We start from the raw sequence: 26,815 nt of genomic DNA on the forward strand, positions 1-26,815 counted from the left end.
GGCTTGGTTCACCCACTGATAAAAAACAAAACACAGCTGGAGAGAAGTTTCCAGAACATTCTCTCATGCATCTTCCCAACAACAGTATGAAGTAGACGCCACTGTGCTCATTTTATACATGGAGAAACTGAGGCCAGAGAGACCTTGTCACATTCCCAAGGTCATGAATCTGATAGATACCAGTGTGGAGACTCAAACCCAGGTCTTTAAACTCTGAATAGCATCTTCCCACCAGGCAAGCTGCCTCTGCCTCAGGAATTTTCACACAAATATTTTAACTCACAGTCAACCCCTTCTTTTGAAACCTGGAGTCCGGGAAACACCACTCATGTGTATTCACTTACCCTAGTTTTCACTCTCCCATTGTTTTGCACCACTCACAAGCAATATTTCATAGATTGCGGAAACAGGCATATACATTAGAGGTCAAACCTCTGTCATCACCATAGACATCTGTTTTCCCAGTGACGGTGGATTCTTTCTCCCACGCTCTGATCACTTCATACCATGTTTTCAGGCCAGGTCAATATTTCAGGGTGCTGGCACGGTCATTATCAAGGAAACCATGACTGAACGATTCACTGATTTTACAAAGATATATCGAGTCCCTACTGCGCTCCTTGCATCGTGCTATGTGAGGGTGGTGCGAGGCTGAATAAGACACATTTCCTGTCCTCCCGAGCAGTTTCCCCATTGACTGGCCACCACCTTCACTGCCTGGAAAGATGGTGGTAGAATTGGAAAGCCTTACTTGGTGCGACCTGGTGCGATGGTGGTGCAGTTCGCATCCCGGTGGCAGGGGTTCTCCGACTCACAGACGTCGGTCACGCTGCACCCCACTCCAGGGACCAAGTTGCGGTAGTGTTCGGCACACTCGCAGTGAGCCTTCAGCCGATGGGAAGAGAAGAGCAGAGAGGGTTCTCGTTAGTCACTTAGGCTGGCGTTCTTCTTAAATTCCTATCTTTATTCTGCCATAAAAGCTGACTTGGGGGCTTCCCTGGTGGCACAGTGGTTGAGAGTCTGCCTGCTGATGCAGGGGACATGGGTTCGTGTCCCGGTCCGGGAAGATCCCACGTGCCGTGGAGTGGCTGGGCCCATGAGCCATGGCCGGCTGAGCCTGCGCGTCCGGAGCCTGTGCTCCGCAACGGGAGAGGCCACAATAGTGAGAGGCCCACGTGCCGCAAAAAAAAAAAAAAAAGCTGACTTGGGGTAGGTCTAAAGTGTGGGCTGAAACTAAAATTTGTCAGCAGATCCAGAACTGGAAATCATGTTCACATCTCATCTGTTTGGAAACTCATACACCTTGCTTGTAGTTCACACTTTCAGTTCTTTGGTTTGCTCACCCTGGGCCTCCCTGGCACCATACTTCCCACTTTTAGATTTAGGTGAGTAGAGACTGAGGCTCAGATGGGAGGTATTATTTCTCTAGAATAGTGGTTTTCAACCGGGAGTCTCAACCCAAGGGACACTAGGCTTGTAGACATTTTTGATTGTGACAACAGGGTTGGGGGACAGTGCCACAAGAGGCCAGGGATGCTGTTAAGCATCATACAATGCACAGGATACTTCCTACAACAAAGAATTCTCAGGTCCAAAACGCTAACCATGCCGAGGTTGAGGAACCCTGTTCTGGAATAATGAATGCACTGCTTCTGTGTGAACGATGGAGGGGTTCTAAGACTTGAAAATATGCCTGGGACCCATTTTTAAAGTGACAACGTACATGTTTTAATCTCGCTCCCAAGGTCCTGGGGCTTTGGTTCATGATGTAACATGACTTTTCCCATAAGGGACCTCATTTAGAGGATGAGAATTTAGCCCTTTGAATTTCTTACAAGCCAGCCTCAGAAACTGATAGCAGAAATGTCATGTGATGTATTCTTTTTCTCGGACATGAGATCAGCTGGATTCTCTGCAGGTGACTCCAGAAGCATCCCCATGGAGTGCAGATTAGACTGCTGGGGACCCATGACTGGGTCTGGTCAGACACTGAAGGCTTTCCTTTCACCCAGGCAGCAGTAGTCTCTTGTATGGATGGGTTTCCTCCACTGGACACTTGACATGCAGTTGTGGCTGCAGTAGGCACCCACTAAATATTTGGTGGGTGAATGAGATATTGAGGAAAGGGGCTCTTTGATCTGGACTCTGTAGCAAAGGTCTCCTGACTAGGCTGAATTTTACCAGTCAAGGTCATGACATGATTTAGAGAATCACATATGTCTCACTCCAGAGTATCTTCATTGCTCCCTATAAATCTGTCTGTGCTGCCTGACATTTTATCAGCATTCATCCCTTTGGGAGAGAGTTTTTTGGTCCTAAGAGTCCCCTCTCACTTTGAAAAGACATTAGAGAGACTGGAGGAATGCAGGTGAAAGTCAATGACATATTTTCCCAAGACTTCATTAACAGTTAATTTGTTAATAGAATTCAAGCTATGTGTACATATGTTGTCAATCATCATACAGGACTGGGATGGAGGAGACAGTGACGTTTTGACAGGAGAGCTGGGAAAGGGCGAGTTCAGAGGGTAGATCACGGCTCCCTGAGGTTGACCCCAAGCACACGGAGGTCTGTCTGGACAGGAAGCCCGACCTGAGCATGGAAAGGGAGAACTGAGACGGCACAGTTTTACCTTCAGCGGGTGGTCCTACTTCTATTCTCATCAGTCCCAACATCATTAGCTCACCTGTCCGGGCCCATCATATCTGCACACCGTGGACTCTGTAGGGCAGTTTCCAAAGTTAACTTGGCAGGGGTCCACTGGTAAGCACACCTGGCCGTCCCCGTGGTAGCCTTCTTGGCACGTGCAACTGTGCTGATTTGGTCCTAGGTAGGTGCACCGAGCGTGAGGGTGGCAGATATTTTGTGAACATGGGTTGATGGCTGGAGAAGCAATGACAAAATAAGGTGGTTACCACACTCAGGGAAGGAGGAGAACTGAACTGTGAAGGGATTGCAAATCACAGCTTATCCAAGCTGCAAAGGCAATTCAACAGTTTCAAGAGAGAGTAAAAAACATTTCATCTTACCCTCCTGATCACCCCCATTGACCAAAAAGATTTATATATGGCCATTAGAAATTATAATTACAAGTACTGTGATGATGTATTATTATGCCATGCTATGTGTGGATTTAAGTATAAAATCGCATGAAAGAAAGCACTAATATTAATAGAATTTATAATACGCACTGGGCCCTTTTCTAAGCATTTGCCATATGTGAATTCAGTTAATCCTTACAACCCTCTAGCGTAGTTACTATTATTATCCCCATTTCATAGATAGGAAACTGGAGGCACAGGTAGGTTAAAGAATTTGTCCAAGGTCATACTGTTAGTAACAGGCAGACCTGGGATTTATAGCCAGGCAGTCGGGCTCCAATAGCATGTTCATAACCACACCCAACCACTCATGAAGTGAAAGAGCATGAAAGGAAGTAAGGGGACTTCCCTGGTGGCGCAGTGGTTAAGAATCCGCCTGCCAAGGCAGGGGACACGGGTTCGATCCCTGGTCTGGGAAGATCCCACATGCTGCAGAGCAACTAAGCCCATGCACCACAACTACTGAGCCTGAGCTCTAGAGCCCGCGAGCCACAACTACTGAGCCCACGTGTAACAACTACTGAAGCCCACATGCCTAGAGCCCGTGCTCCGCTACAAGAGAAGCCACAGCAATGAGAAGCCCACGCACTGCGATGAAGAGTAGCCCCCGCTCACCACAACCAGAGAAAAGCCCACGCACAGCAGCAAAGACCCAACGCAGCCCAAAATAAATAAATAAAACAAATTTATTTAAAAAAAAAAGAAAGGAAGGGAGGAAGGGAGGAAGGAAGAAGGAAGTAAGAAACAAACTACATTCTATCTTAAGATTGATTTAGGTGATATAGAAGAAGAAAAATGTACAGTTACCGGGGGGAAAGTGGAGGGGGAAGGGATAAATTGGGAGACTGGGACTGACACATACACACTCCTATATATAAAAGAGATAACTAATAAGAACCTATTGTATAGCACAGGAAATTCTATTCAATACTGTGTAATGACCTATATGGGAATAGAATCTAAAAGAAAGAGTGGATATATGTATAACTGATTCACTTTGCTGTACAGCAGAAACTAACACAACATTGTAAATCAATTATACTCCAATAAAAATTAATTTAAAAAGTGTAAAAATCTATATACGTGCTTTGATAACAAGAGAACTTGCCATTTATTGAAGAGCTACCACATGATGAGCATTTTGCTTAGAATTTTTAATATTATGTCATGCAGCTACACAGAGAGAAATAGAAGTGGTCATTGTGTTAATATTAAGAAGGTTGTGAGGTTTTTTTCTGTTGAGGAATCTAACCATCCCAATGAATAAACCAGCAGGATCGAAGTTCTACTCACGCTCGCAGTGTCTGCCGTCGCCTGTGTAACTGGGGATGCATTTGCATTCTAGTTTTGTTTCATCTTCACTGGAAGGTGAGCATCTGGAATTTTCTGGGCAGACCAAGGCTGCACATGCTGGGATGGCTGGAAAGGAAGGTTGTTGAGGTAATGGCCTTAGTAGAACCACCAGTTCTAAAAAAACTCAACAAATGCAATATCCCCTATTATGACAAAAGTGACACAGATTCACTGTAACAATTCAAAAAATACTGAACGAGTAAAGCAAAAATTAGCTGTCTTCTTATTCTCATTCTCCCATCCCACTCCCACAATAACCAATGTTAACAACCAATATAATACATTTATGTGTAAGATTTTCAAAAGATGAAATGGAATCCTGTTAAAATATTTAGGAACTTGATTTTTAATTTAACAATATATTATGGAGGTAGGTAAGGGTGTACCTTAATGTCTAATGACTGCATAGTATTTTATAAGATAGATGGGGCTTAGATGGCTGTTAAAAACCATAGTCTGGCATAATTAGCCAACTTGAAAAACGAACAAGTTGGGCTGACACAGTCACGTGGTTGCTGCTAGAAGATATGAGATGCCCGGGTCAGAGATAAAGGACCATTTATCACTCACATCAGGAGCAGTAGCCAGAATGTCAGCATTTTTGGACAGCATTTTTGGTTCTTCCAAGCCCCGGTTCCCACAGGGCAATGCAAAGAGGGCCATACTTAGACCTGAACAGGCAGTGGATTTCATTACAGAAGAGGAGCCCTGAGCTTAGGGAACTGAAATGCTTTTTAGTTTGTTTTTAAATAATAGGCAATGTATTACTTAGGGCCCAGGCAAGAGAGAGAAACCATGCAACTATTTGAACAGTGAAAATTTTAGTGTAAAGGTTCATGAACAGAGTGAAATAACAGGGAATTGGCTCCTGACAGCTACAAAGAGCTCAAAAGAATAAAGGAATGGAAGAAAAATAAAGAGCAACCACTCCGCTCGGGTTAAGATAAGAGTAAGTCCTCCCCTTCCAGAGCTGAGACCCGGATGTCACTGGCAAGGACATGGCCTTGGTCACTCTACAGCAGAGAGGTTGCTGAGGTGTCCGCTGGTGACAACTGCTGGAGGCCATCCCTCTGGGGCCCCAGGGAAGGTCATCCACAGGGAGCTGCCAAGCCTGGGAAAGCGGCTTGCCTCTGGATGCTACTGGAAGCAGGAGCTGAGAAGCCCACTTTCTCAGAAGCGCGGTGTACTCCTGTGCGCGACTGGGGCAGGGGTGGTCTCAGGGGCCAGCTGTGTGGCATGGAGGTGGGTGGTCAGCTCTCTGGATGGCTGGTCCTGAGGGGCCCTTGCTGTGCATGGGGCTGAGGGGAGGGTGTGCAGAACAGCTCCTGAACTGGGCCACCAGCCTGCACTGTCTAGGGCTCCTGGCTATGCTCTGCCGCCCGAGTCAAGCACTAGACAAGGTATGCAGTGGTCAAGTACTGGAGGATGCTAAGCCTTGCCAGAACCTAGTGCTGGAGAAACTGTGCAGGGCTGAGCAACGGAGCAAAGCCGTGTTCTTCAGGCGCCTGGTGAGTGAGCTAACCCAGAAACGAGAAGAGAAAACCCTTGCTTCTTCAGTGTCCCTTTAGCACCCTCTATTGGTAAGGCTTCACATCTTACTGGCTGACAAATGAGAACTATTCCAAAGCCCACCTCCATATTCACAGAGCAGGCAAAAAGGGTGAATTTGGAGCTGAGAGGCAATCCACTGATAACTGGCACAGGCAGAAAGCGTGCCCGCACTTGTTCCCGAGGGAGGTCCTATATCTTCCAAGGCTGTTCGCTCTACAAACATCCTTGTAAAGATGTTGGAACAAAGGTCAGTTTGCTGCTCTCAAGATGTGCACAAATGTGATGTATGCGTTTGTCTCCCAACAGTGGCTAGTGGAACAAAAAATTCATAGAGAATATCCCCTCACCTCTTCCATAAAGTAGAACTGTTGCTGAGAAGGGGCTGCCCTTTCAGGATCACGTGTTCCACCCCTCTTTGCATCCAGGTGGGGTTATATGACTAGTCTACGTAGATGGAATACTGGAAGTTCTCTGTATTATTCTGGACTTTACAAGCAGATGCTTCTCTACACTCTCTCCCTCCTCCAATGGCTCAAAGCAGAGCACTTGGAGGTGCTACAGAATGGCAGATGCAGGCAATGGAAGGCTCTGGATCCCTAAACACCACGTGGTGGGGAGCCAGGAACACCCACATTGGACTGTTACATTAGTAAGAAATATACCTCTGTTGTGTTAAGCCAGAGGTCACCCAAATTCCCAGGTCACGGTGCCCTTAGTGTTTCAGTATTTTTTCATGGGACCCCAATACAAAAGAAATATCTACCGGTTCATTTACTAAGTTGTTAGAACCAAAGAATTCAGTAACTATTTATGTCATGATAACGTAGTAGCCATCTGAAAAAGTAATATGGTTAGTAGGAAGATTAAATATTTTATTTCGTTCTTAAACAACCACATTTACTTACTAACGGGACACGTGAGCTTGTTGGAGATGGCACAACTTCTTCAGCCTTGGAATCAGATTGGAAACTACCACCCTCCTTCCAGTTAAAATGATTTTTGCATGGTACTTACTTTTTACCACAGTGACCACTGGAAATGCAGCTTTGTAAAGAAATCATACCATCGGACAAAATGTAGTGCTACCTAATGTTGAAATTGTGCACTAACTCAGGCTAACATTTCATACGATATTCTACAGATGTACCACCATTTCCCTCAGAAATTAAAAATATCCCATAGCAGCCCTGTGAATTTGATGGGGGTACTTTGGGATGCTTTGGTGCGGTTTTGGAACTGTAGTGTTAAGCCACTGGATTTTTGTGTTGATTTCTTTCAGCAGCTAGCATTCTTCTAACTAGAATAGGATGTACCACACTTCACTCAACCACTTCCTACTCATGGACGTTCAAGTTGTTTCCAGCTTGCTTTTTTCTTAAAAACAATACTATCAGGAGTTTCTCTGTACATGTATTCTCACCTACCCACCCCTCCAGTCCTCCAGGTAAATTCCTAGAATTGGGGCTGTAGCCTCAAACTGTAAGCATCCTTTAAAATTTAATTGATATATTTCCCTCATAGATTGTAGCAATTCACATCCCCACTGACAGTACCGTAATTTTTCTCACACCCACAGATAGATATTACCTAGCTTTTCAACCTGTGTAACACAGTGGGCAAAAAAACAGAACCAAACCAAAACAAAACCTCCCAAACTCCAAAGTACTACTTCATTATGGTTTTAATTTGCATTTCTGTGACTCCTAGTGGGGTTATGCATCTCTTCTATGCTTGTTGGCCAGTTTTCATTTCTTCCTGAGAATTAGCTGCTCCTTGGCCGACTTTTTTTTTTTTTTTTTTTTTTGTGGTACGCGGGCCTCTCACTGCTGTGGCCTCTCCCGTCGCGGAGCACAGGCTCCGGACGCCCAGGCTCAGCAGCCATGGCTCACGGGCCCAGCCGCTCCGCGGCATGTGGGATCCTCCCGGACCGGGGCACGAACCCGCGTCCCCTGCATCGGCAGATGGACTCTCAACCACTGCGCCACCAGGGAAGCCCCTCCTTGGCCGATTTTAAAGGTGGGCTCATGGACTTTCTATTATAAAAACGTTTCTGCCATGCAGATTGCAAATATTTTTGTCCCAGTCTATTTATCTTCTGACTCAATAGAATTATTTTGTCATTTGGAAGCAAATCTTTTCATGCTGTCTATTAGGCTGGCTTCTGAGGTGGATCTCAGGTCTTATTAAAAAGGGTTTTTTGTTTGTTTCTGTTTGTGTGTTTTGCTCGTGAGTCCACTGGGCAGTACAGGAGTAGCTGGGGAAGGAGGCTGACTGAGGGCTATGGAAGGGGTACACCCCAACCACCTGAGTTTCATTCTGCCGTTGATTCATATTGGTTGTTTGCATGCCTGTCTCTTCCACAGGAAGAAGGCAGAGGCTGTCTTTTATTCATCTGCCTTTCTACCACTGCTCTTATCTTCTCAATGACTTTCAATAAAGCGAGTTTGAATTTGCTGAATTTGATTCTTGTCTAATCCCTTTATTTTACAGACCAGGAGAATAAAATCCAGAGGATAACTTAGGTGAAGCTACTGTCACAGGCAGCATGTCCAATTTCCTAATGGCTAAGCTCCAAATTCACCCTTCATCACCTGCTCTGTGATAATGGGCTGGACTCTGAACATTTCTCCTTTGCAAGGATATGTTAATCATGGCCAGTAGAGGGCGCCGGAGGGCCACCACAGGAGGGAGGGGCTCCGCTTGCCGGTTCTGCTGTGCAGTGCTGTGCTTCTGCTGTGTTTGCTGCTGTTGCACAGCCTGCCAGTGGTGTGGGTGTGTGAGGACATCCAGTGATGCCCTGTCCCAACTGTGCACTCAGAGTGCACAGTTCATTGGTGACCTTGCATCCCTGGCCTGGACCCAGTGGCCACCTTCCCACAGCCCTCCCCACGCACAGACACTGAAGGTTCCAGGTTTAGCACCCATGGTGCCCCAACTCCCTCTGTCCACTTGCCCCCCAGCCTCGGCTCATCAGTGCCCTGAAGGGTTGTTGCCTGCCTGCTGGGTGACTGTATTCCCAGGCTGGCTTGGGCAAACCAGCAAACTTCTCCCCTACTAAGTGGGCTGCCACCACCCCTTCTCCAGCAAGATTTGAGCCAAGCCTTGGGGATGGCTGTCCCCTTCCAAGTTTGCCCTTCTTTATTATGCCCCATCAGCCCTACAGTTCATTTTGCATTTTTAGAGCCACTCTCCTATCATAGCTTACTAATTCTTTATATTAAACTTCCCTTGCTGCAATCACCCTGTGGTCTCTATCTTTTGATTAAAACCAGTGGGATCGATTGTTTAGAGAATTTCAATGACTTGAGTCCCAGCTCACTTATTTACTATTTTGTGAACTTTGGTGAATCATTTAGCCTTGGTGAGCCTCCATTTCCTGTTGATGTGCTCTGTCTTTGAGACCTATAATGGAGAACATGCCTTATCTCCCTTTTCAGGTACCTAACTCGTTGCAATGGCCCCAATGTCTCCCTCTCCAGTCTATCTCCCCACTGCCACAAGCTTGGCTTTCCTAAAACATAGCTACAGTCATGTCCCTGCATTGTTCCCAAGTCTTCCGTGACTTCCAATATTCTACACGATCTCTTCCCTCTCCTCCCTTCCCCTCCCCTCCCCTTCTCTCCCTTCCTCTCTTTTTGTCCCTTCTTTTTAAATTTTTGCCTATCTTCCAGCAAAACATTTGATGGCACGTCACACATGTAGAGCCCCAGTACACGCATGCAAAACTGAAATGCATATGTCTGTGCCCGTCTGATCTGGTGTGGTATTAAGGGAACTAGCAGTACTTACGCTTGTCACAGTTGGGGCCAGTGTACCCAGAGTAGCACTCACAGGTCCCATCGCCACGTATTCCACTGTTGCATACTCCATGCACACAGCTGCACACTGCAGACAGAAAATGGGAATTTTTCGTTACCTGATGTAGACTTCCTCCAAAGATTCTGGAAGGATACTGTTTCAGATAGTGTTTATTGAGATTCTGCTTGATGAAGTGGGGAAAACCATGGGTTTGAAGCCCTAGAGACCCTAGTTTGAACCTTGGCTTCTTTTTATTAGTTTTAGTTTACAGTAAGTCCACACATACGAACAAGTTCCATTCCGAGAGTGGGTTTGTAAGACCAATTTGTTCATAAGTCCACCAAAGTTAGCCTAGGTACATAACTAACACAATTGGCTATATAGTACTGGACTGTAATAGGTTATAATAATTTTCACACAAATAATACATAAAAACAAACACAAAAAATAAAGAAAATGTTTTTAATCTTATAGTACAGTCCCTCGAAAAGTACAGTAGTACAGTACAATAGCTGGCATACAGGGGCTGGCATCGAGTGAACAGGTGAGAAGAGTGACTGACTGGAGGAGGGAGAGGAGGTGGGAGATGGTAGAACTGAAGGATCGTCAGCAACAGGAGACAGAGGGCAAGCTGCAATTTCACTCACGCCTGACGTTGATGGCACAGCTTCTGGTTCCTTGCTGGCACCAGATGCATGTTCACATCTTTGAAAGTTTGCAGCTTGAAGGTTCGAACTCTAAGGTTGTTACATGTCCCACCTCAATCCCCTGTCCTTCATCTCCACAGGAACTGTCCTCCTTCAGGTCCTCATCTTGTTTTGCCTGGACTATTGCAGTAGCACTTTACCTGGACTCGTTGTTCAATTTCTCACCTCTTCATTTTATCCATTTCATTTGATCAGTAATGGTATCAAGGTGATCTTCCTCCAAATATCTCAGTGACTCCCAATTGCTAACCAAATGAAATCTAAATTCCTCTGTTTGGCAAACAAGGGCCTCTCCACGCTGACTCCAACCTTTAAAAATGTTCATTTTCGTCTTTCGCCACTTCATTTTATGCGTCTTAGGATCAAAGTGCATGGGATGACTCACTAGAGTTCATCTTCCTTCAAAACACGTGTTGAACATCTACTACTTACAGGGCGCTGTGCTTGGGATTCATGACCCAAAGCCCCTGCCCCCAAAGCGCTCACAGTCCGAAGGCAGAAGAAAGCAGCCCATCATAATGAGGTGTGATAGATGCTAAGATGTGACGGGTCAATAGCAACGGGGGCTGGCCAGGAAGAGATGGGGGGAGCTGGTCTGGGAAGGACCACGCCCTGTGGAGGCAGAAGGACACGCGTCCTGTGCCTTCACTCCTCCACGCTCTTGCCCCCACTCTGTTCCCTTCTGCATGCAGCTGAAATCCAGCTGAAATCCTCCTCATCCTTCTAGGCCAGCTAAAGCCCCTCTCCTCGGTGGTGCCGTCTCAGAGGTGCCAAAACAGAACCTGTGCTCCTCTGGGCAGCACTTTCTTTGTACCTCATTCACTATCACCTCCTGCTGCAACGACTACTTTTGTCATGCCAGCCAGCCAAGTACCACGAGGAACACAACAGTGGTCAAAGTCGGCAGCAGGGGCGAGGGGTCATGAAGAAGCCACAGTAGCCACTCGTGTTAACCGGGAGAGATGGCCGTTGGGTTGCCCACTGTCACTGTTTATTTCTCTATTCAGACAGGATAAGGCAGTGGCCTAGTTTTCGTCTTGTTCCAGCGCAGATAGAGTGAGCCATTGATGGTGACATTCTATGAAATTGCAGGCCAGCGACCAGCTGACAGCTGTCAGGGCTGTGTTCTTCTCTCTCAGTCTGGTGAGGTATTACATATGGAAAATGGGAGACAACAAGCTCCAGCGCTCATTCAAATTACTGAAGAATTAAACTGGATTTGCAATTGTCATCCTCCCTTTAAAAACTGATTTGCTGTTGTTTCTATGTTAGCAAAGCACTTTGATGTCCACCCGTGGCTGTAGCTTTTGGAATAGATGAGTTCCAGAAGGAAGTCACACTCATCGTGGAGATAACAGGGGTGAGGAGGGGGTGTACGACGGGCTTGGCAGAGAAGACGCAAATTAACTCAGTTAAAAAGTATCTACCCAGCTCCTACCTAGGGGCGGGCACTGGATTAGGCACTGGGTGTATAAATAAGAGTAACTTACAATATCTAAATTCAAGCGGCTCACAGTATGGTGGGGCAGCTGAACTCTAAGAGATACACTGCTTCTGCACTTCCTAAGTGTCGTCATGCAGCCCATGGAGAGGGTGTGGAGGCGGAAGGGGGAGTCGAATGTGACTCAGCCCCTGCTCCCAACTTAGATGCTGACTACAAGGACTGTCCTTGTCACTGAGCCTCCCTTCCAGGCATGAGCCTCTCCCCAAGTCCTGTCTTTCAGCACAGCCCATGTACTGGATTAACTGATCTGGCACGGGTAGCTTTCGGGAGCCTCTGACATGCACTGCAGGGCCGCCAGCCACTGCCAAGAAAGTGTCCTTGGGAAGGAGACGTGAGAGGCAGAGGGATTCCCAACGGTCATTTAAAGAGCCCTGGGTATTCGTTAAACCGGCTTCAGCAAATCTCTAGAGACATGTGACACTTGGGGTGTATGACTTTAAAGTAGCCAAAGCCACGGCCGTTGGGGTCAGAGCGACAGAGCACAGAGCCCCTGTGCCGTGCCCCTGGCAGAGTGAGCTGCCCTCTCTCACGTTCCCGTAGCATCCCCTGTGTACCGTGCACATAGGCTCATAAGCGTCTCCCACATTTCCAGCTCCTTGGGAGTGGGGACCTAATCTCTCCCCTCTTTGGAGGCCCATCACCTGTCACGGGTCTAATGCATGGTGGGTGCCTGCCGGGGGCCGAATGGTGCAGTGGTTTTGTGCCCAGGTTCTGGAGTCAGACACTTGGGGTCAAACCCTGCCTCTGTCCCTATAATAGCTGCGTGACCTTGAGCAACCTCTCTGCTTCTTCATCCATAAAATGAGGAACCCAGCTTGCAGAGGTTTTCCAAAGAGATTCTGCATGCCAAACCTTGTGCACTGCCTGGTGCCCGGCAGACACTCAGCAAACGCTAGCTACTGCGATTAGCAAGACATGATTGTGGGATCGATTGGGGTCATGTTAGAAAAAGTGGGCTTTGCCTTCTGCTCTCACCTGGAGTGAGGCACTGAGCAGGCGAGGGCCTTGGCAGCTGAGATGAACACCCTTGGCGGATGCAGCTTGAAATCATCTCTAAGCAACTCGAGAGTCAGGTAGGGGAGTGCTCCGGCAGCAGGGTAAAGTCAGCGTTAAAAATAAACTGCAACTCAGCGCTGTCCTACTTACAGGCAGAATTGCCACCGCCAACGACCACTGCCTCATAGGTGAAACAACACTGGCACCCAGTGGATGCCTGGCTGAAAAGGTTTCCAGGTTCCCCTACGGGAACCTGCCAATGGGAAATGACCAGCCATCCCTGAGCCATCATTCATTCGTTCATAGGTGAATGAATGTTCAGCTTACTGCGGGGTTGCTCTTGTCCTAGCTTAATACTTGCTTCTATTGAGTGCTTATGACTTGCCGCTAGGAGCTTGTCTACGAGTCAATCCCACGAGGCAGGTATTATTATTCCTGTTTTGTAGATGAGGAGGGCTTAGAGAGGTTACATAGCTTGCCCCAGGTCCCACAGCAACTGGGCTTGGTTTCAAACTCAGGCAAGCTGACTTGAAGCCTGCTTTCTTAGTCATTATGTTCTAGAGCTGCGCTATCCAATATGGTAGCCACTAGCCACGTGAGGCTATTTAAATTTAAACTGAGTAACACGGGCTAAAATGTAACCTTCGGTTCCTCAGTTGCACTAGCCACATTTCAGGTACTCAATGGCCACACGTGCCTTGCGGCTACCATGTTGGATAGTGCAGGTCAGGACATTTTATCATCTCCCAAAGTTCTGTTGGAACCCAGAACGAAGTCTTAGCTCCCGAGTCTCAGTTTAGGTTTCCAATTTTCTTACTTAAAAACTTGGGTTTCCAAACCCTTTCGCTTGCCCTTTCTCCATGGCACAAACAAGTGTAAAGGGAAGCCACTTTCTAAATTTAGAAATGTTTGGAATCTCCATGTACATCTGTGCTCACTGGCAACCAACACCAGTTTCTTGGAGGCAACATGAGCTCATCTTCTTTCTAAATTTTCATCCACAAACAATTACTTGGCTTTCTTGGTGAGTAAGCAGTGTTGGTTGCTGTCTTTCTTCCTATTTCAATATTTATTCAAAATATGTGATTTAAATTCTATTATGGTAGGGAAGGGCCAATTTGAAAGACATGTTCTTTATAAATGATTGATTATACTTAATAGTTTACTGTCCTTTAATAAAATGTAATGTTAAAAAAACACTCAGAATGCTAACATCTGTTTTAAATTTGCTTTTGCTAACACTCTTATGAAATAATCTTTTATAAAGTGGTGGATGAAGAAAAACCTAAGATTGGGGGACACCAGGGAATAGTAGGTATTAATCATAATAATTGCTATCATTTGTTGTGCAGTGATTATCTCATTAGTTCCTCGTAATAATTCTAAAGGAGGCAGTATTATTTCTATTTTTACAGATGAAGATGCACAGAGTATGCTTAGTAAACTTAAGGTTCCCACAATTTGCAGCAGCCCTGGGGCTGAAACCCAGTCTGAGTCTAAAGCTGGAGCTCTAATCACCTCTACACGACGCCTCCCAATGACATGTTTCTCAGTCAGGACAAGAGGGCTGGAGCAAGTTATATCATTCATTCACTCACTCATCTGTTTATTCATCCAGCCAAGAGTGTAGTGTGTGTCTACCATGCAGGCAGCACTGTGGAAGGTACTGGAGATAAACAGGTATAACAGCACCTGCTTTCAAGGATCCCATGGATTAGAATGAGACCATGTCTTTGCTATTGCAGATGAAACTTATTACAGAGTGAGCAAACTTAGGGGGGCTGGGATGTCTGTGTATTTTTCTTGCCCAAAATATGTGAATCAATGCAGTGTCTACCAAATATGATTTTTCTATAAAAGCCAAACTGAGGTGGTGTTGGACAAAGGCCACTTGACTTATCCTTTTTGGGAGACTATGAATCTGGCAGACACTGTCCCTACTACGCCCACGTTCTCTAGGCCTTCCTTACCAAGTCCATGCATTCAGCTGCCTTCCAGTAGCCTGTGAACACTTCCTAGGAAGCCTGCTCTGCCTGGGTGCTCACTGGGGGTTGGAAGTGCCAGGGAATGAACAACTCCCCTCTAACGACCGCATGTGTTAGTTTCCTATCGCTGCTGTAACAAATTGCCACAAACCTAGCATCTTAAAACAACACACATATATTGTCTTACAGTTCGGGAGGTCAGAAATCCAAAGTAATTGCTCTAAAATCAAGGTGTTGGTGGCTGTGTTCCTTTCTGGAGAGGAGCATCCCTTTCCCTGCCTTTCCCAGCTTCTAGAGGCTGCCCACATTGGCTGGCTCGTGGGCCGCTTCCACCTACAAAGCCAGCAAGGGCTGGTGGAGTCCTTCTCACGTCTTGTCACTCGGACACCGCATCTTCTGCCTCTGCCTTCCTCCTCCACATTTAAGGACCTTTGTGATTACACTGGGTCCACTCAGATTATCCAGGATAGTCTGTTTATGGTAAGGTCAGATGATTAGCAACCATAATTCCATCTGCTACCTTAATTCTTCCTTGCCACGGAAGGCAACATAGTCCCAGGTCCATGGGATTAGAATGTGGACATTTTGGGGAGTGGTCATTAGTCTGCCTACTACACAATGGCTCCCTCTCCCCTCAGGTAAAGTAACTCCAAGGTGAGTGTTCTACACGGACTCCAGAGTTCCCCAGGGGATTAAGCTCTGGTCATCCACACTGGTCTCTGTCTTGACAACACACCCTTTACTTCCTCTGTGTCACTTTCTTAGTGTTTCCCTGGGTCACCTCTCAAATATGCTACCTGTACTAGAATGCTTGCAGAATGCTTCTGGGTCAACTTCTGGGGAGAACCAGAAATAAGAGAGTGGACAAACCCATGTCAGGGACAAAGCCATAATCTGCAAATTGGGACAAACAGCCTCTGATCGCCTCAGGTATTTATCTGTGAACTCCCCAAAGAAGGACAGATTAGATGTGTTGGGACCTGTGGTGGACATAGAGGCCCCTGATGAGAAGGTCAGTGCTGAGACCATGGTCTGGAAAGACCTCATGGAGAAGCTGGGCAGGCAAGGAACTGGTGGATGTTGGATCCTGGAGCCTGGAGAGAGGGAACCTATGCCCCAGAGTTTGCCAGGAAGCATTCCTGGTGAGTAGCTGCCTGCAAGCGTTGAAAACCACAGACACCTTGTCTCTCCTTATCAGATTTGTTGTCAACTCTCTGTTTTGCCTGTGTAGACTTGGTTATAGAGAACTGTTGTGTTTTTCCCCCAGGGAACTTTATGTCTGGGGTCTTGAGCTGTATAAGCCATGTCTGACTTTCAACCTTCACAACTGCATTCGATGACACAAAAGTGAGACATACTTGCCGAACAGCTGGGTCCAAATACGTTGTCATCAGTGCAGGTTTCACAGGCTGTTCCGCTAAATCCTTCCTGCAGGACACCCCAGGGAGAGGATGTTAGACCCAAGCGATCTGCGCTGCCCACAAAGCCCTTGGATTTCTAACTGACTTGTCTGGTCAGCGTTTGTTTCTCAAGTGTTATCTTCCCTCTGTGCCTGTCCTGAAACTCCTTCTTTCTCTGTCTTTCTTCGTTGCTCTTTTTGTGTTATAATTTGTACATTCATCCCTGCATCAGTGATTACTAAGGGTCTGGAGCTCTTCAGAAAAGCTGCTTCGTTAGTCCAAAGATACAGAGAGCAAGTTCTGATGGCTAAATCATAATTCTACCCAAGGGTGAAATGAAAACGCTTTCAGTTTTGCATTTCTGAAGACAATTGAGCTCAGTCCTTTTCAGAAGGATTTCTTTGTATTTCTATTGTCTAAGGCTTGAAGCTTGCAAAAGTCCCTTTCATGGGACAGCAAAGAAATGCCTCAATTGGCAGACCCAGTGCTCAAGTGTGGGTGCTGAGGACAGCTCCGAAGACTAGTCTGTTAATAACGGTGATTTTTAACAGTAACAATGACAAATTTCTGTAGCCCTGTATGGTTTCACAAAGTATCTTCATATACATGATCTCATCTCACTTTTTCAACAAGTATAATCACATAGGTATTATTAGACTCATTTTACAGATGAATACACCTAAGGCTTAAACTCATTTTACAGATGGATACACTCAAAGGTCCCCCAGCCTCTAACATGTCATTTTGTTGCACACTGCATCTTTTTTTTTTTTTTTTTTTTTTACTAATATCTCTACTTCTTAGAGTCTCCACCCAGTGTGTGTTTAAAGAGGGACCCCACAGGTAAGGAGAAAGTAGAGTCAGGGAGGAGGAGAACGAGGTTTTGAACTCACTTGGCAGGAGCAGCTTCCGTTTCCTTCCATGCCGTCGGCACAACTGCCCCGGCCACTGCAGGGCGCCCTTGCTCCTCCCGGGCACTCTGGGGAATCAAAGGGCAGATTCATTTGTTTGTGACTGCACAGAAGCATGCTGCAAGGATGCATCAAGCATCTACTACATGCCGGGTAGTGTGCTAGTTGCCAGGGCTAAGAAATAACTGAAGACCTTGCCTGCTTTATCTAGGGTTACATAGGGGAGGCAAGTGAATCACAGAGTAGTCAGGTGCTGTACTAGGACGCATCAGACTGGCTACCATTTCTTGAGCATTTGCTGTACACTTTACAATCATCTAATTAAATCATCTCCATTACAACCCTCAGGGGTTCCTACTGGTGCTAGTTAGCAGACGAGGAGACTGAAGTTCAGAGAGGTCACATAACTCGCCCAAAGTCTCACACTTCATAAGTCGCAAAGCCGGGGATTTAGCTCCGCCCTTAGCATGACTCTAAAGCCAGGCCAGTTAATCAGTGTGCTAGGCAGGGTATTGAGGGAGCCCAGGGAAGGGAGCTACTGATACTGCCTTGGGGAGTCAAGGAGACATCCCTGAGGAGGAGTCATTTAAGCTGGGGTTTTGAAGGCTCAATAGGAGTTGGCCATGCTTAAAAGGGAAGAGCATTTCAGGAAGAGGGAGCAGCAAGTACAAAGTCTTAGAGTTGTAAGAGGGCAGGACCTGTTCTGGGAATGATAGAAAGTTTGGCAGGGTTGGAACTTGGGAGTTGGGGGGAGGGTATGGGGAAATGGTAGTTGATGAGGAATAATAGATTGGCTGGGGCCAATTAATGAAGTACTTTGTGTGGCAAGCAAAGGAATTTAGTTTTCACTCAGAAGCTAATTCCAAACAAGCATCAGTTTGCACGTTTGGGTTGTGCTAGACCTGAATCAGAATGTTTATAGACATTTATTAGAGGATTTCACAGTCATTCACTAAACATTCAGGGAATACCTACCATGTGCCAAGCTTTATATTACACATTGGGGTGAAGGGACATTTAGCTAGAAAGTCAGACATTAAATGTCCAAAATTAAATACAAGATTTAAAGTAAAGGAAAAGGGTTTAAGGTACTGCTGTGATGAGGATGAAAAAAATGTTGTTTTTTTTTTCTTTCTATATTTGCTGTTGTTCTACACTTTGAGTGCTGAGTTGACATGGATTTAATGCTGGTTTGGTTGAGTTCTGATTGTTAAAGTGAGGGATCTGGACTAGCAGACACCAAGCAGAAATCATGCAATGGTCATGAATTGTGTTTGTGTGAATGAGGCAGGATCAAATGTTATCCCAAATTAAAGTTAGCAAGGCAAATGCTTTCCAAAAAGTAGCTAATGATATGGAGTTCTAGATAATAATAAAGGATTCAAAGCAATACCCTGAAGTTAAGTCCCAGTTTTAGCCCCATTTTCTAGATGAGGCAACTAAGGCACAGAGTAGTAGAGTGACCCGGCCAAAGTCAGCCAGCTGGTGAGGATAATGAGAGACTCACTTACCCCTCCTCTACCAGAAGCATCCAACCTTCCCGCCCTCCCTCCCCTCCTACCACCTTGGACAAAGACCTTTGTCCAAAGTGCCCCTGTGCCATGAACTTAGTGTCATTTATCTCCTGAGAAATGCAGAATCTGAGTCAACCACAGGGCTGGACACACAGTTTGAGCCTTTCCACAGCGGTGGCAGAGCCAGGCTTCCAACCCCGGTAGGTGCTCCAGAGTCGACTACATTGGTCATCGCTGTGCTTTATCCACACCCAGCACCACTCCAGACCAGAATCCCAGCACAGAGGCAGACACGGTTATGAAGTGAGTAAAGGAGAAGACACGCTGACGTGTAGCTACTGTTTATAAATCACTCAGAAAACCAGTACGTTGGTTTGGGCTGTTCTCACCAGCGATAGGGTAGTGGCTACACAAGATGAAATGCTGTCAGGAAAAAAAACCCAGATTTTTCAATCAGAGTGCTCTGGGTTTGAATCCCAGCACAACTCTTTGCTAGCTGTATCTCTTTGGGAAAGTCGATGCCTGGCTCTGAGATTTGGTTCAAGCATCTTCCTGGCAGGTTGTGGTAGGGACTGGAAATATTAGGCGCCCAAGAAATGGTGGTAGTGAGTACTTAGAGTGGATACTCTCCTTCCTCTCCAGTTTCTGTTCTTTCAGGCTGGCCTAGTAACAGGTAACAACACTCAGGAAAGAAATGATCGGGCACCTGTTTGAATCAGGACCATGGAAGGTCCTGGGTGTATAGGGTGAGCACACAGACCTGGTCCCTGTTTCCACGGTCCTGCCAGTCCAGTGCGGAAAGAGTCATGGATTAACAGAGCATCAGATAAATACTGGTTTACACACCAGGAGAGAGGTTGTCCAGGGAAGAGACCTAGAGCTCTGATCACTCTACTGGAGGGCGCCAACACTGACCTCAAACCACTAATCCTGCATGGCCCAGGTCCCTGAGATCTGGGCTCAACAGAAGGCAACAGCTGGATCACTAAGGAAGGGGCTGGTTAAAGAGTGTGGTCTTTAGCTTTAAAAAGGCATCAGTAGGGAGGGTGGGAGGGAGGGAGACGCAAGAGGGAGGAGATATGGGGCTACACGTATGTGTATAACGGATTCACTTTGTTATACAGCAGAAACTAACCCACTATTGTAAAGCAATTATACTTCAATAAAGATGTTTAACAAAAAAGGCATCAGGAGGCGAGGATGAAGAGGGCCTAATCAAGCAGGTGCCAGGTACACCTTTGAAGCTCATCTGAAAACCAGCTGACCCACTTGAATTCATGATACGAAGCAAGGGGTGCTAAGGGGATACTAAGCAATGGGCTGTCAAACAGTTCTTCTCCCATTGCCTGTTGCTATGGGGCCCTTCTTGGGATAAGATGGTATTTTGGGAACCAGGCCCAGCTCTGGGCAGAGCCAGGATAGAGGTGACGGCTCTGCCACTGTCGCTCTCTCTTGACCCCCGTGCCTCTCCCTAGCGCTAGGTGTTCAAGGTGCTCTCTGGATGACCCCCAGCTTGTGTTCAGGGCTGGCTCAGAAGAGAGCACAGGGCCTCCTCCACCCCACGACACAGTCACCAGTGCCACCTTGCAGACACGCTCTCCCAGGCCTTTTCACTTTTGTAGGCAATGACGCCTGAACCCCAGCCTCCTCCCAACACATTCCATCCAATAGTCTCCTCCAGGCCTGGAGCCAACACCCCTCCCTTCCCTTCTGTCCAGCCCAAGCTGAACGCCCCCCAGTGCCCTCCCCTCCACACTCTGCCTGTGCCTCTCCGCCTCAAAGTGGTTCTCCCCGACCCCGTCTCTGAGGCAGATTCAACTTTTCCATCGTCTGGGTGTCCCTTCTCCTTGGCTCATCCCTTGTGACGACATACAGAGCAGAAAATGGGGGCAGAGTCATCCACTGTGGATGTAACTAGATTCTAGGCTACAGGCTGACTGCAGAGGAATTGGGGAGTTTCCCCTCATCCCAGCCCCCAAGAGTGTGACATTGTATCCAGGAAGTCTGGGCCTCCTTTTTTCCTTAGGGGATGGTGAGCAATCCTTTCTTTTTAAACATGTAGGCAAGTGTTCCTCTAAGGGTGACTGTGATGGAGTGGTTACAAAGGCGGATTCCGAAGACCCTCCTCTCCCCAGGAATAGTAGCTGTGAAAGTGCACCTCTCAGGGCATAATTTCCCTGAAATCCACCACCCTCTTCATGAAGCCACACTTTCCCCTTCCAGCCAGTGGCTGAGCACAGCAGGGATACCAGGGCAGGCCCATTCTCACAAGACAGAGGACTCCTTCTGTTGAGTGACTTTGGCTGATGGAGGACTCGCAGCTTTACCAAATTTTCTTAGAACTACATGTAGTCTAAGACTTTTCTATCCAACCTTTCTTGGTTCTCTCTCTCACAAGGGTTAGCGCTCCATCCTTGGCTGATGGCTCTCCCTACTTCTCCTGGCTTCTTTCTCATTTTCCCTTGCAGGTACTTCTTTTAATTAATCTCGCATCTCTAGCCCTACCTTGGCACGTGCTTTTAGAGGACGTAGGCTAATACACCAGGGCATAGAGAGGCTTTGTGCAAATTGGAAAAAGCATGCCCTACCCCAAGTGCCCTTGTAGATATATCCCCATAGACACTAGACTTGGCAAGCAGATGAAACTAAAATCAAGACGTGGCCCTACCTGAGGGTGGACCAGGCCCACACCAGAGTGCATAGCTTGGTGAACCAAGCATGGGCTGGATTTCAGTCCAGACTCACCCTGTTGGCCAATAATAACCTGTTGCAACTTTATGCAAAGTCTGGCACTTCACACCCACTGAATGAGGAACTCTGAGTGTAAGACCCAGGAATATGCATTTTAACAGGCTTGACAGTAATTCTACTGCACAGTGTTGTTTGAGAACTGCTGGGTACGCTGTAGGAATTAACGTGAATGGTCCCCGACAGGGAGGCTGTGAAGGTGCTTCTTAGGCTGCTGGGAGGTGATAAGCTGATGGGCCTTTGCATGGGGATGGTTGTGTGGTGCCTGGGCTGGGCACTAGGCAGGGCCCTTGGTGCTTCAGCAAGGTCCTGCTATGAATGAGCTTAGTGAGGAGGGAGTGCCTGGACACTTAAGTGGACCAAGACTTACTTCAGAGGAAAGTGCAGCACTGGGCAGCTGGTGGAAGGCCAGAGTCCTGCCCTCAAGGAGCTTACATTCTAGATTTCAATGAACACTGGGGACACGAGATCAGAAAGATAGACTCTGTGACTTCAGGAAGCTTACAGTCTAACTCCTTCATTTAGAAATTATTTTTCATCAGGAAATAGCAGGAATGAGGGAGGGGACATCACTACAAATCTTAGAGACATTAAAAGGATAATAAGCGGATATTATGAACAACTTTATGCCAATAAACTTGATGAAGTAGATGAGGTGAATAAATTTATTTTTATTTATTTATTTATTTTTTAGAGGCATCTTGTTATTTTTATTTTTTCAAGAAACTTGTTTTACTATTGAGGTATTACAAGAGAATAAATTTATTGTTCCAAACTACCAAAGATCATTCAAGAGAAAACTGATAACCTGAATATCCTTATATTGATTTAAGAAGTTGAATTTGAAGTTAAAATCCTCCCACAAAGAAAACTTCATGCCAGTGGCTTCACTGGTGAATACTACCTCACACTTAAGGAAGAAATTATATCAATTGTATAAAAACTAGGAAACTGAAGAAGAGAGAACACTTCCCAGCTCCTTCTATATGGAGAGCATTTTTACTCTGACTGTAAAACCTGACAAATACATTACAAGAAAAGAAAACTACAGACCAACATCCCTAAGGAGCATAGATTTAAAATTCTTTAAATATCTAAAACAACAATTAAAAATCAAAAAATTCTTAAACAAAATTTTGCCCACTGAATCCAACGATATACAAAACAGATAATACATCATGGTCAGTGCAATAAGGTAAGAAAAAGACTCAAAATGGATACAGATTGGAAAGAAGAAATAAAAACTGTGGATTCTCAGACAACATGATTTTCGACACAGAAAATTCAAAAGAATCTCCCAAAATTCATTAGAACTAATACATGAATTTATAAGTTCTCAGGATACAGGTCAACATACAAAAATCAATTACATTTCTATAAACTAACAGGGAACAGCTGGTGACTGGAATAAAAATATATAATTAAACGTAATACCAAAGCCATGAAGAGCTTAGGTGGGAATATTACAACAATTGTGCAAAACCTGTAAGCTGAAATCTAGCAAACACTGACAAAAAATAAAAGAAGTCCTAAGTGAATGGGGATATACTGTGGTTATAGATTAAAAGAGTCAATATTTTATGTTGTCCCTAAACTGGTCTATAGATTCACTGTAATTCCAGTTAAAATCCTAGCAGACTTTTGTGGGTAGAAATTGATAAACTGATGCTAAACTTTATATGGAAAAGTAAAAGAACTAGAGTAACCAAGATAATTTTGAAAATGACCAGGTTGGAAGACTTATACTACTTAATTTCAAGACTAACTGTAAAGCTATAGTAATCAAGACAGTGTGGTAAGGTGAAGGGATAGACATATAGATCAATGGAACAGAACAGAGAGTCCAGAAAGAGACCCACGCATTGATGGTCAATTGATTGTCTACAATGGTCCAAAGGCAATTCAATTGAGAGAGCATAGCTTTTTCAAGAAATGATGCTGGAATTACTGGATATCTTATATGTAAAGAAATGAACCTTGATTCAGACCATGAGTCGCATATAAAGTTAACTTAAAATGGATGGTAGACCTACACGTAATGCCTAAAACTGTAAAGCTTCTAGAAGAAAATATAGAAGAAAGGCTTTGTGACATTAGATTAGGCAAAGATTTCTAGATGTGATACAAAAAGCAACATCTAGAGAAGAAACATTGAAATATTTGACCTCACTAAAATTAAGAATGTTTGCTCTTCAAAAGGCACTCTTTAGAGAGTGAAAAGACAAGCCACAGACTTTGAGAAAATATTTACAAATCACATATCAAATAAAGGACTTGGATCTCAAATACTTAAAGAACTCTCAAAACTCAGTTGTAAGAAAACAATCTGAATGATGTATGAATAGCAAATAAGCACATGAACCATGCAAGTTAAAATGAGCTGCAATAAAATGCTACTATACACCTATCAGAATGGCTGAAATTTAAAAAAAAATCTGATTATACCAAGTACTACCAAGGATACTGAACAACTGGAACTTTCATACATTGTTGGTAGGAATGAAAAAATGATGCACACACTTTGGAAAACATCTTGGCAGTTCTTATAAAGTTAAAGTACATTCACTATACAATCCAAGACTCCCACTTCTAAGTATTTACTCAAGTGAAATGAAAACTTATGTTCACATTAAAACCTGTACATGAATGTCCATAGCAGCTTTGTTCTTGCACCAAATTGGAAACCCAAATATCTTTCAGCTGGTGAATAGATAAACTGGGTAGAACCACATAATGGTGGACTGTAAAACATTGTAAAGGAATGAACTGCTGATACATGTAACAACATGGACGAATCTCAGATGCATTATGCCATGGGAGAGAAGCCAGATTCACAAAGGTCCGTACTGTAGGATTCTGATTATAGGACACAAAGGCATAATGATAGGCACAGAAAACAGATCAGTATTTGCCAGGGGTTGGGAGTTGGGGGAGGACTTGACCACAAAGGGAATTTGGGGGGATGACCTAACTGTTCTCTATCTTAATTGTGGTGCTTGTTACACAACTGTTTAGGGTTGTAAAAAGCTCATATAACTGTCCACCAAAAAGGGTGAATTTTACTGTATGTAAATTATGACTTAAGAATAAATGAAAAAAATCCATTAGCAGATTATGTGCTTCAATGATAGATTTGGAAAAGGTGGTCAATGTCCCTATAAATAATTAAACTTACTTCTATGTAGACCTCAGGGGTGTCCATTTCCATAGTTTATACTCACTGGAAAGGAAAACAAACTAGGACACTAGAATCAGAAACGGGTGTTTTTAAACACGTGGTAAGTTATACAAATTCCTACCTTCAATCTCTAAATCTTTTCATTTGAATACTTTAGCATGGTTGTAAGAAAATCAATGTTCTGGAAGTGTTTCTTCAGGTCCAAATAACCATTTAGCAAACCATTGGGCCAGATGTTGGTCTTAGAAAGACCAGTATGACTTGTTTTTCCTTTCTGTGCTGTCCTTGTTTGTTATTATTATTGTTGTTGTTATTGTTAGCAATCTAGACCCTGGGTGGAATGCCAAGAACATTGCACATATTATCTCAGTATATTTAATCTCCACAACTGTGAACTATTAATCTTCACCCTGTGAAGTGGTTATTTTCACCATTTTATGTATGAGGACACTGCGGCATAGATAGGTCACACAGGGCCATTGGGCTCAGAGATGACGATTCCCATTCAGCCCTGTCTGACTTTAAAGGCTTGTAATTGTGCTTCTCTGTATGGATAATTATTTTATATAATTATAAATATATATAATTATATATAAATTATATACTTATATATATAACTATTTAAAATGGCTCAAGTGTTTTATAAGCCATTCATTTAATTAATTAATTCAATATTCATTAAGTGCCTAGAATCATCTTCAAAGCTGGCAACGTTTTCTCTGTTTATTTACAAGAAAGTGAAGGTTTAGATGGGACCGAAAGGGGCCTGCCTGCCTCTCGCTGTGGGCGGGCAGGGGCTGATGAGGCAGCCTCTGGGCTTTGGGCTTATTTCTCAAGAGGTGCCCCAATGCCTCCTTCTCTGAAATGAGCAGCCTGCTCCCTTCAGGGCCCATCGGGTGTCTGCCCATTGTGAATTTGCTGTCTCCTGGGGTTTTCCTCAGCCTTAACATCACATACGCTGCAGGGGATGTGAGGCTTTCTCTGCAGCGTGTTCCTCTTTCTGGCCAGGCCTCTCTACCAGTGGCTTGTGAGTCAGCAGGCTAAAGGGCAAAGTGAATGCTTACTGTTATGGACTGAATACCTATGCCCCCCAAATCCGTATGCTAATGCCCTGACGTCCAGTGTGATGACATTTGGAGGTGAGGCCTTTGGGACGTCATTAAGTTTAAACGCGATCATGAGGGTGGGGACCCCGTGATGGGACTAGAGCTCTTATGAGAGAAAGAGGGACCGGAGCTCTCTCTCTGACACTTGAGGACATAGAGAGAAGGCAACTGTCCACAAGCCAGGAAGAGGGCCCGCAACAGGAAGTGGACCTGCTGGCACCTTGACCTTGGACTTCCCAGTCCTCAGAACTATGAGAAATACATGTCTGTTGTTATGATATTCTGTTATAGCAGCTTTAGTGGACTAAGTCCCTACTGTCCCCACGTTCCTGGAGGGGTAGGCCTTTGCTTTGACCTGAGGCATCAGGGTGACCCATGGGGTCCATGGAAAGGCAGACAGTGGTGCAAAGAAAAATAATAAACCCAAGGGATCATAAGCTACATAAAAAATGAGATGCACAGAAATGTCCTTACCAAACTGGGTAGGGAGAGAGTTATCAGCTCAATAATAGATGGAGAGGATTTGTTGAGCATTTACTATTTCTAAGCAGTTTGCATGCATGGTCTCATTCTGACAACAACCGTATAGAAAGCCACCATTCTCGTCCTCCTCCCTAGGTTATAGATAAGAAAACGGAGGCTCAGAGAGGTGAGGAACTTGCCCAAGATCACAGGGTTGGTAACCGTTGCAACTACCATCGTGATCAGGCCTGACTCAAGATTTTGAGTCCTTAACACTAAGCCAGGCTATACAAGATCAGTCCCTTAGAATATAGAACCAATCCAAGACACACCTCCTGAAGTAAAGAGGCCAGTCAGTGATCTGAGCACCACAAAAGACAGAAATGGTAAGTAGCATATTCTGAATGCCTACCATCTGCCAGGCGCATCCTAGGTTCTTTACAGGTACTAGTTCACTCAATCCTCAGCACCGCCTTTGGAGGTAGTCCTATCAGCATCACC

At 45.2% G+C, this 26,815-nt stretch overlaps 1 protein-coding gene across 1 annotated transcript in view; it reads right to left on the reverse strand.

Moving 5' to 3' along the window:
• STAB2 (stabilin 2) overlaps window positions 1-26,815 on the reverse strand; it is a 155,128-nt gene that overhangs the window by 115,233 nt on the left and 13,080 nt on the right. The window contains exons 4-9 of the mRNA XM_081249886.1: window positions 17,289-17,374; window positions 16,354-16,423; window positions 9,795-9,890; window positions 4,395-4,520; window positions 2,687-2,883; window positions 752-885 (exon numbers count right to left, since the gene is read on the reverse strand). Of these exons, the coding sequence (XP_081106012.1) occupies window positions 752-885; window positions 2,687-2,883; window positions 4,395-4,520; window positions 9,795-9,890; window positions 16,354-16,423; window positions 17,289-17,374 (709 nt within the window). The remainder of the gene's footprint in view (window positions 1-751; window positions 886-2,686; window positions 2,884-4,394; window positions 4,521-9,794; window positions 9,891-16,353; window positions 16,424-17,288; window positions 17,375-26,815) is intronic.

Source organism: Mesoplodon bidens (genome assembly GCF_964165515.1).
Source record: "Mesoplodon bidens genome assembly, chromosome: 11".
NCBI classification, from domain to species: domain Eukaryota; kingdom Metazoa; phylum Chordata; class Mammalia; order Artiodactyla; family Ziphiidae; genus Mesoplodon; species Mesoplodon bidens.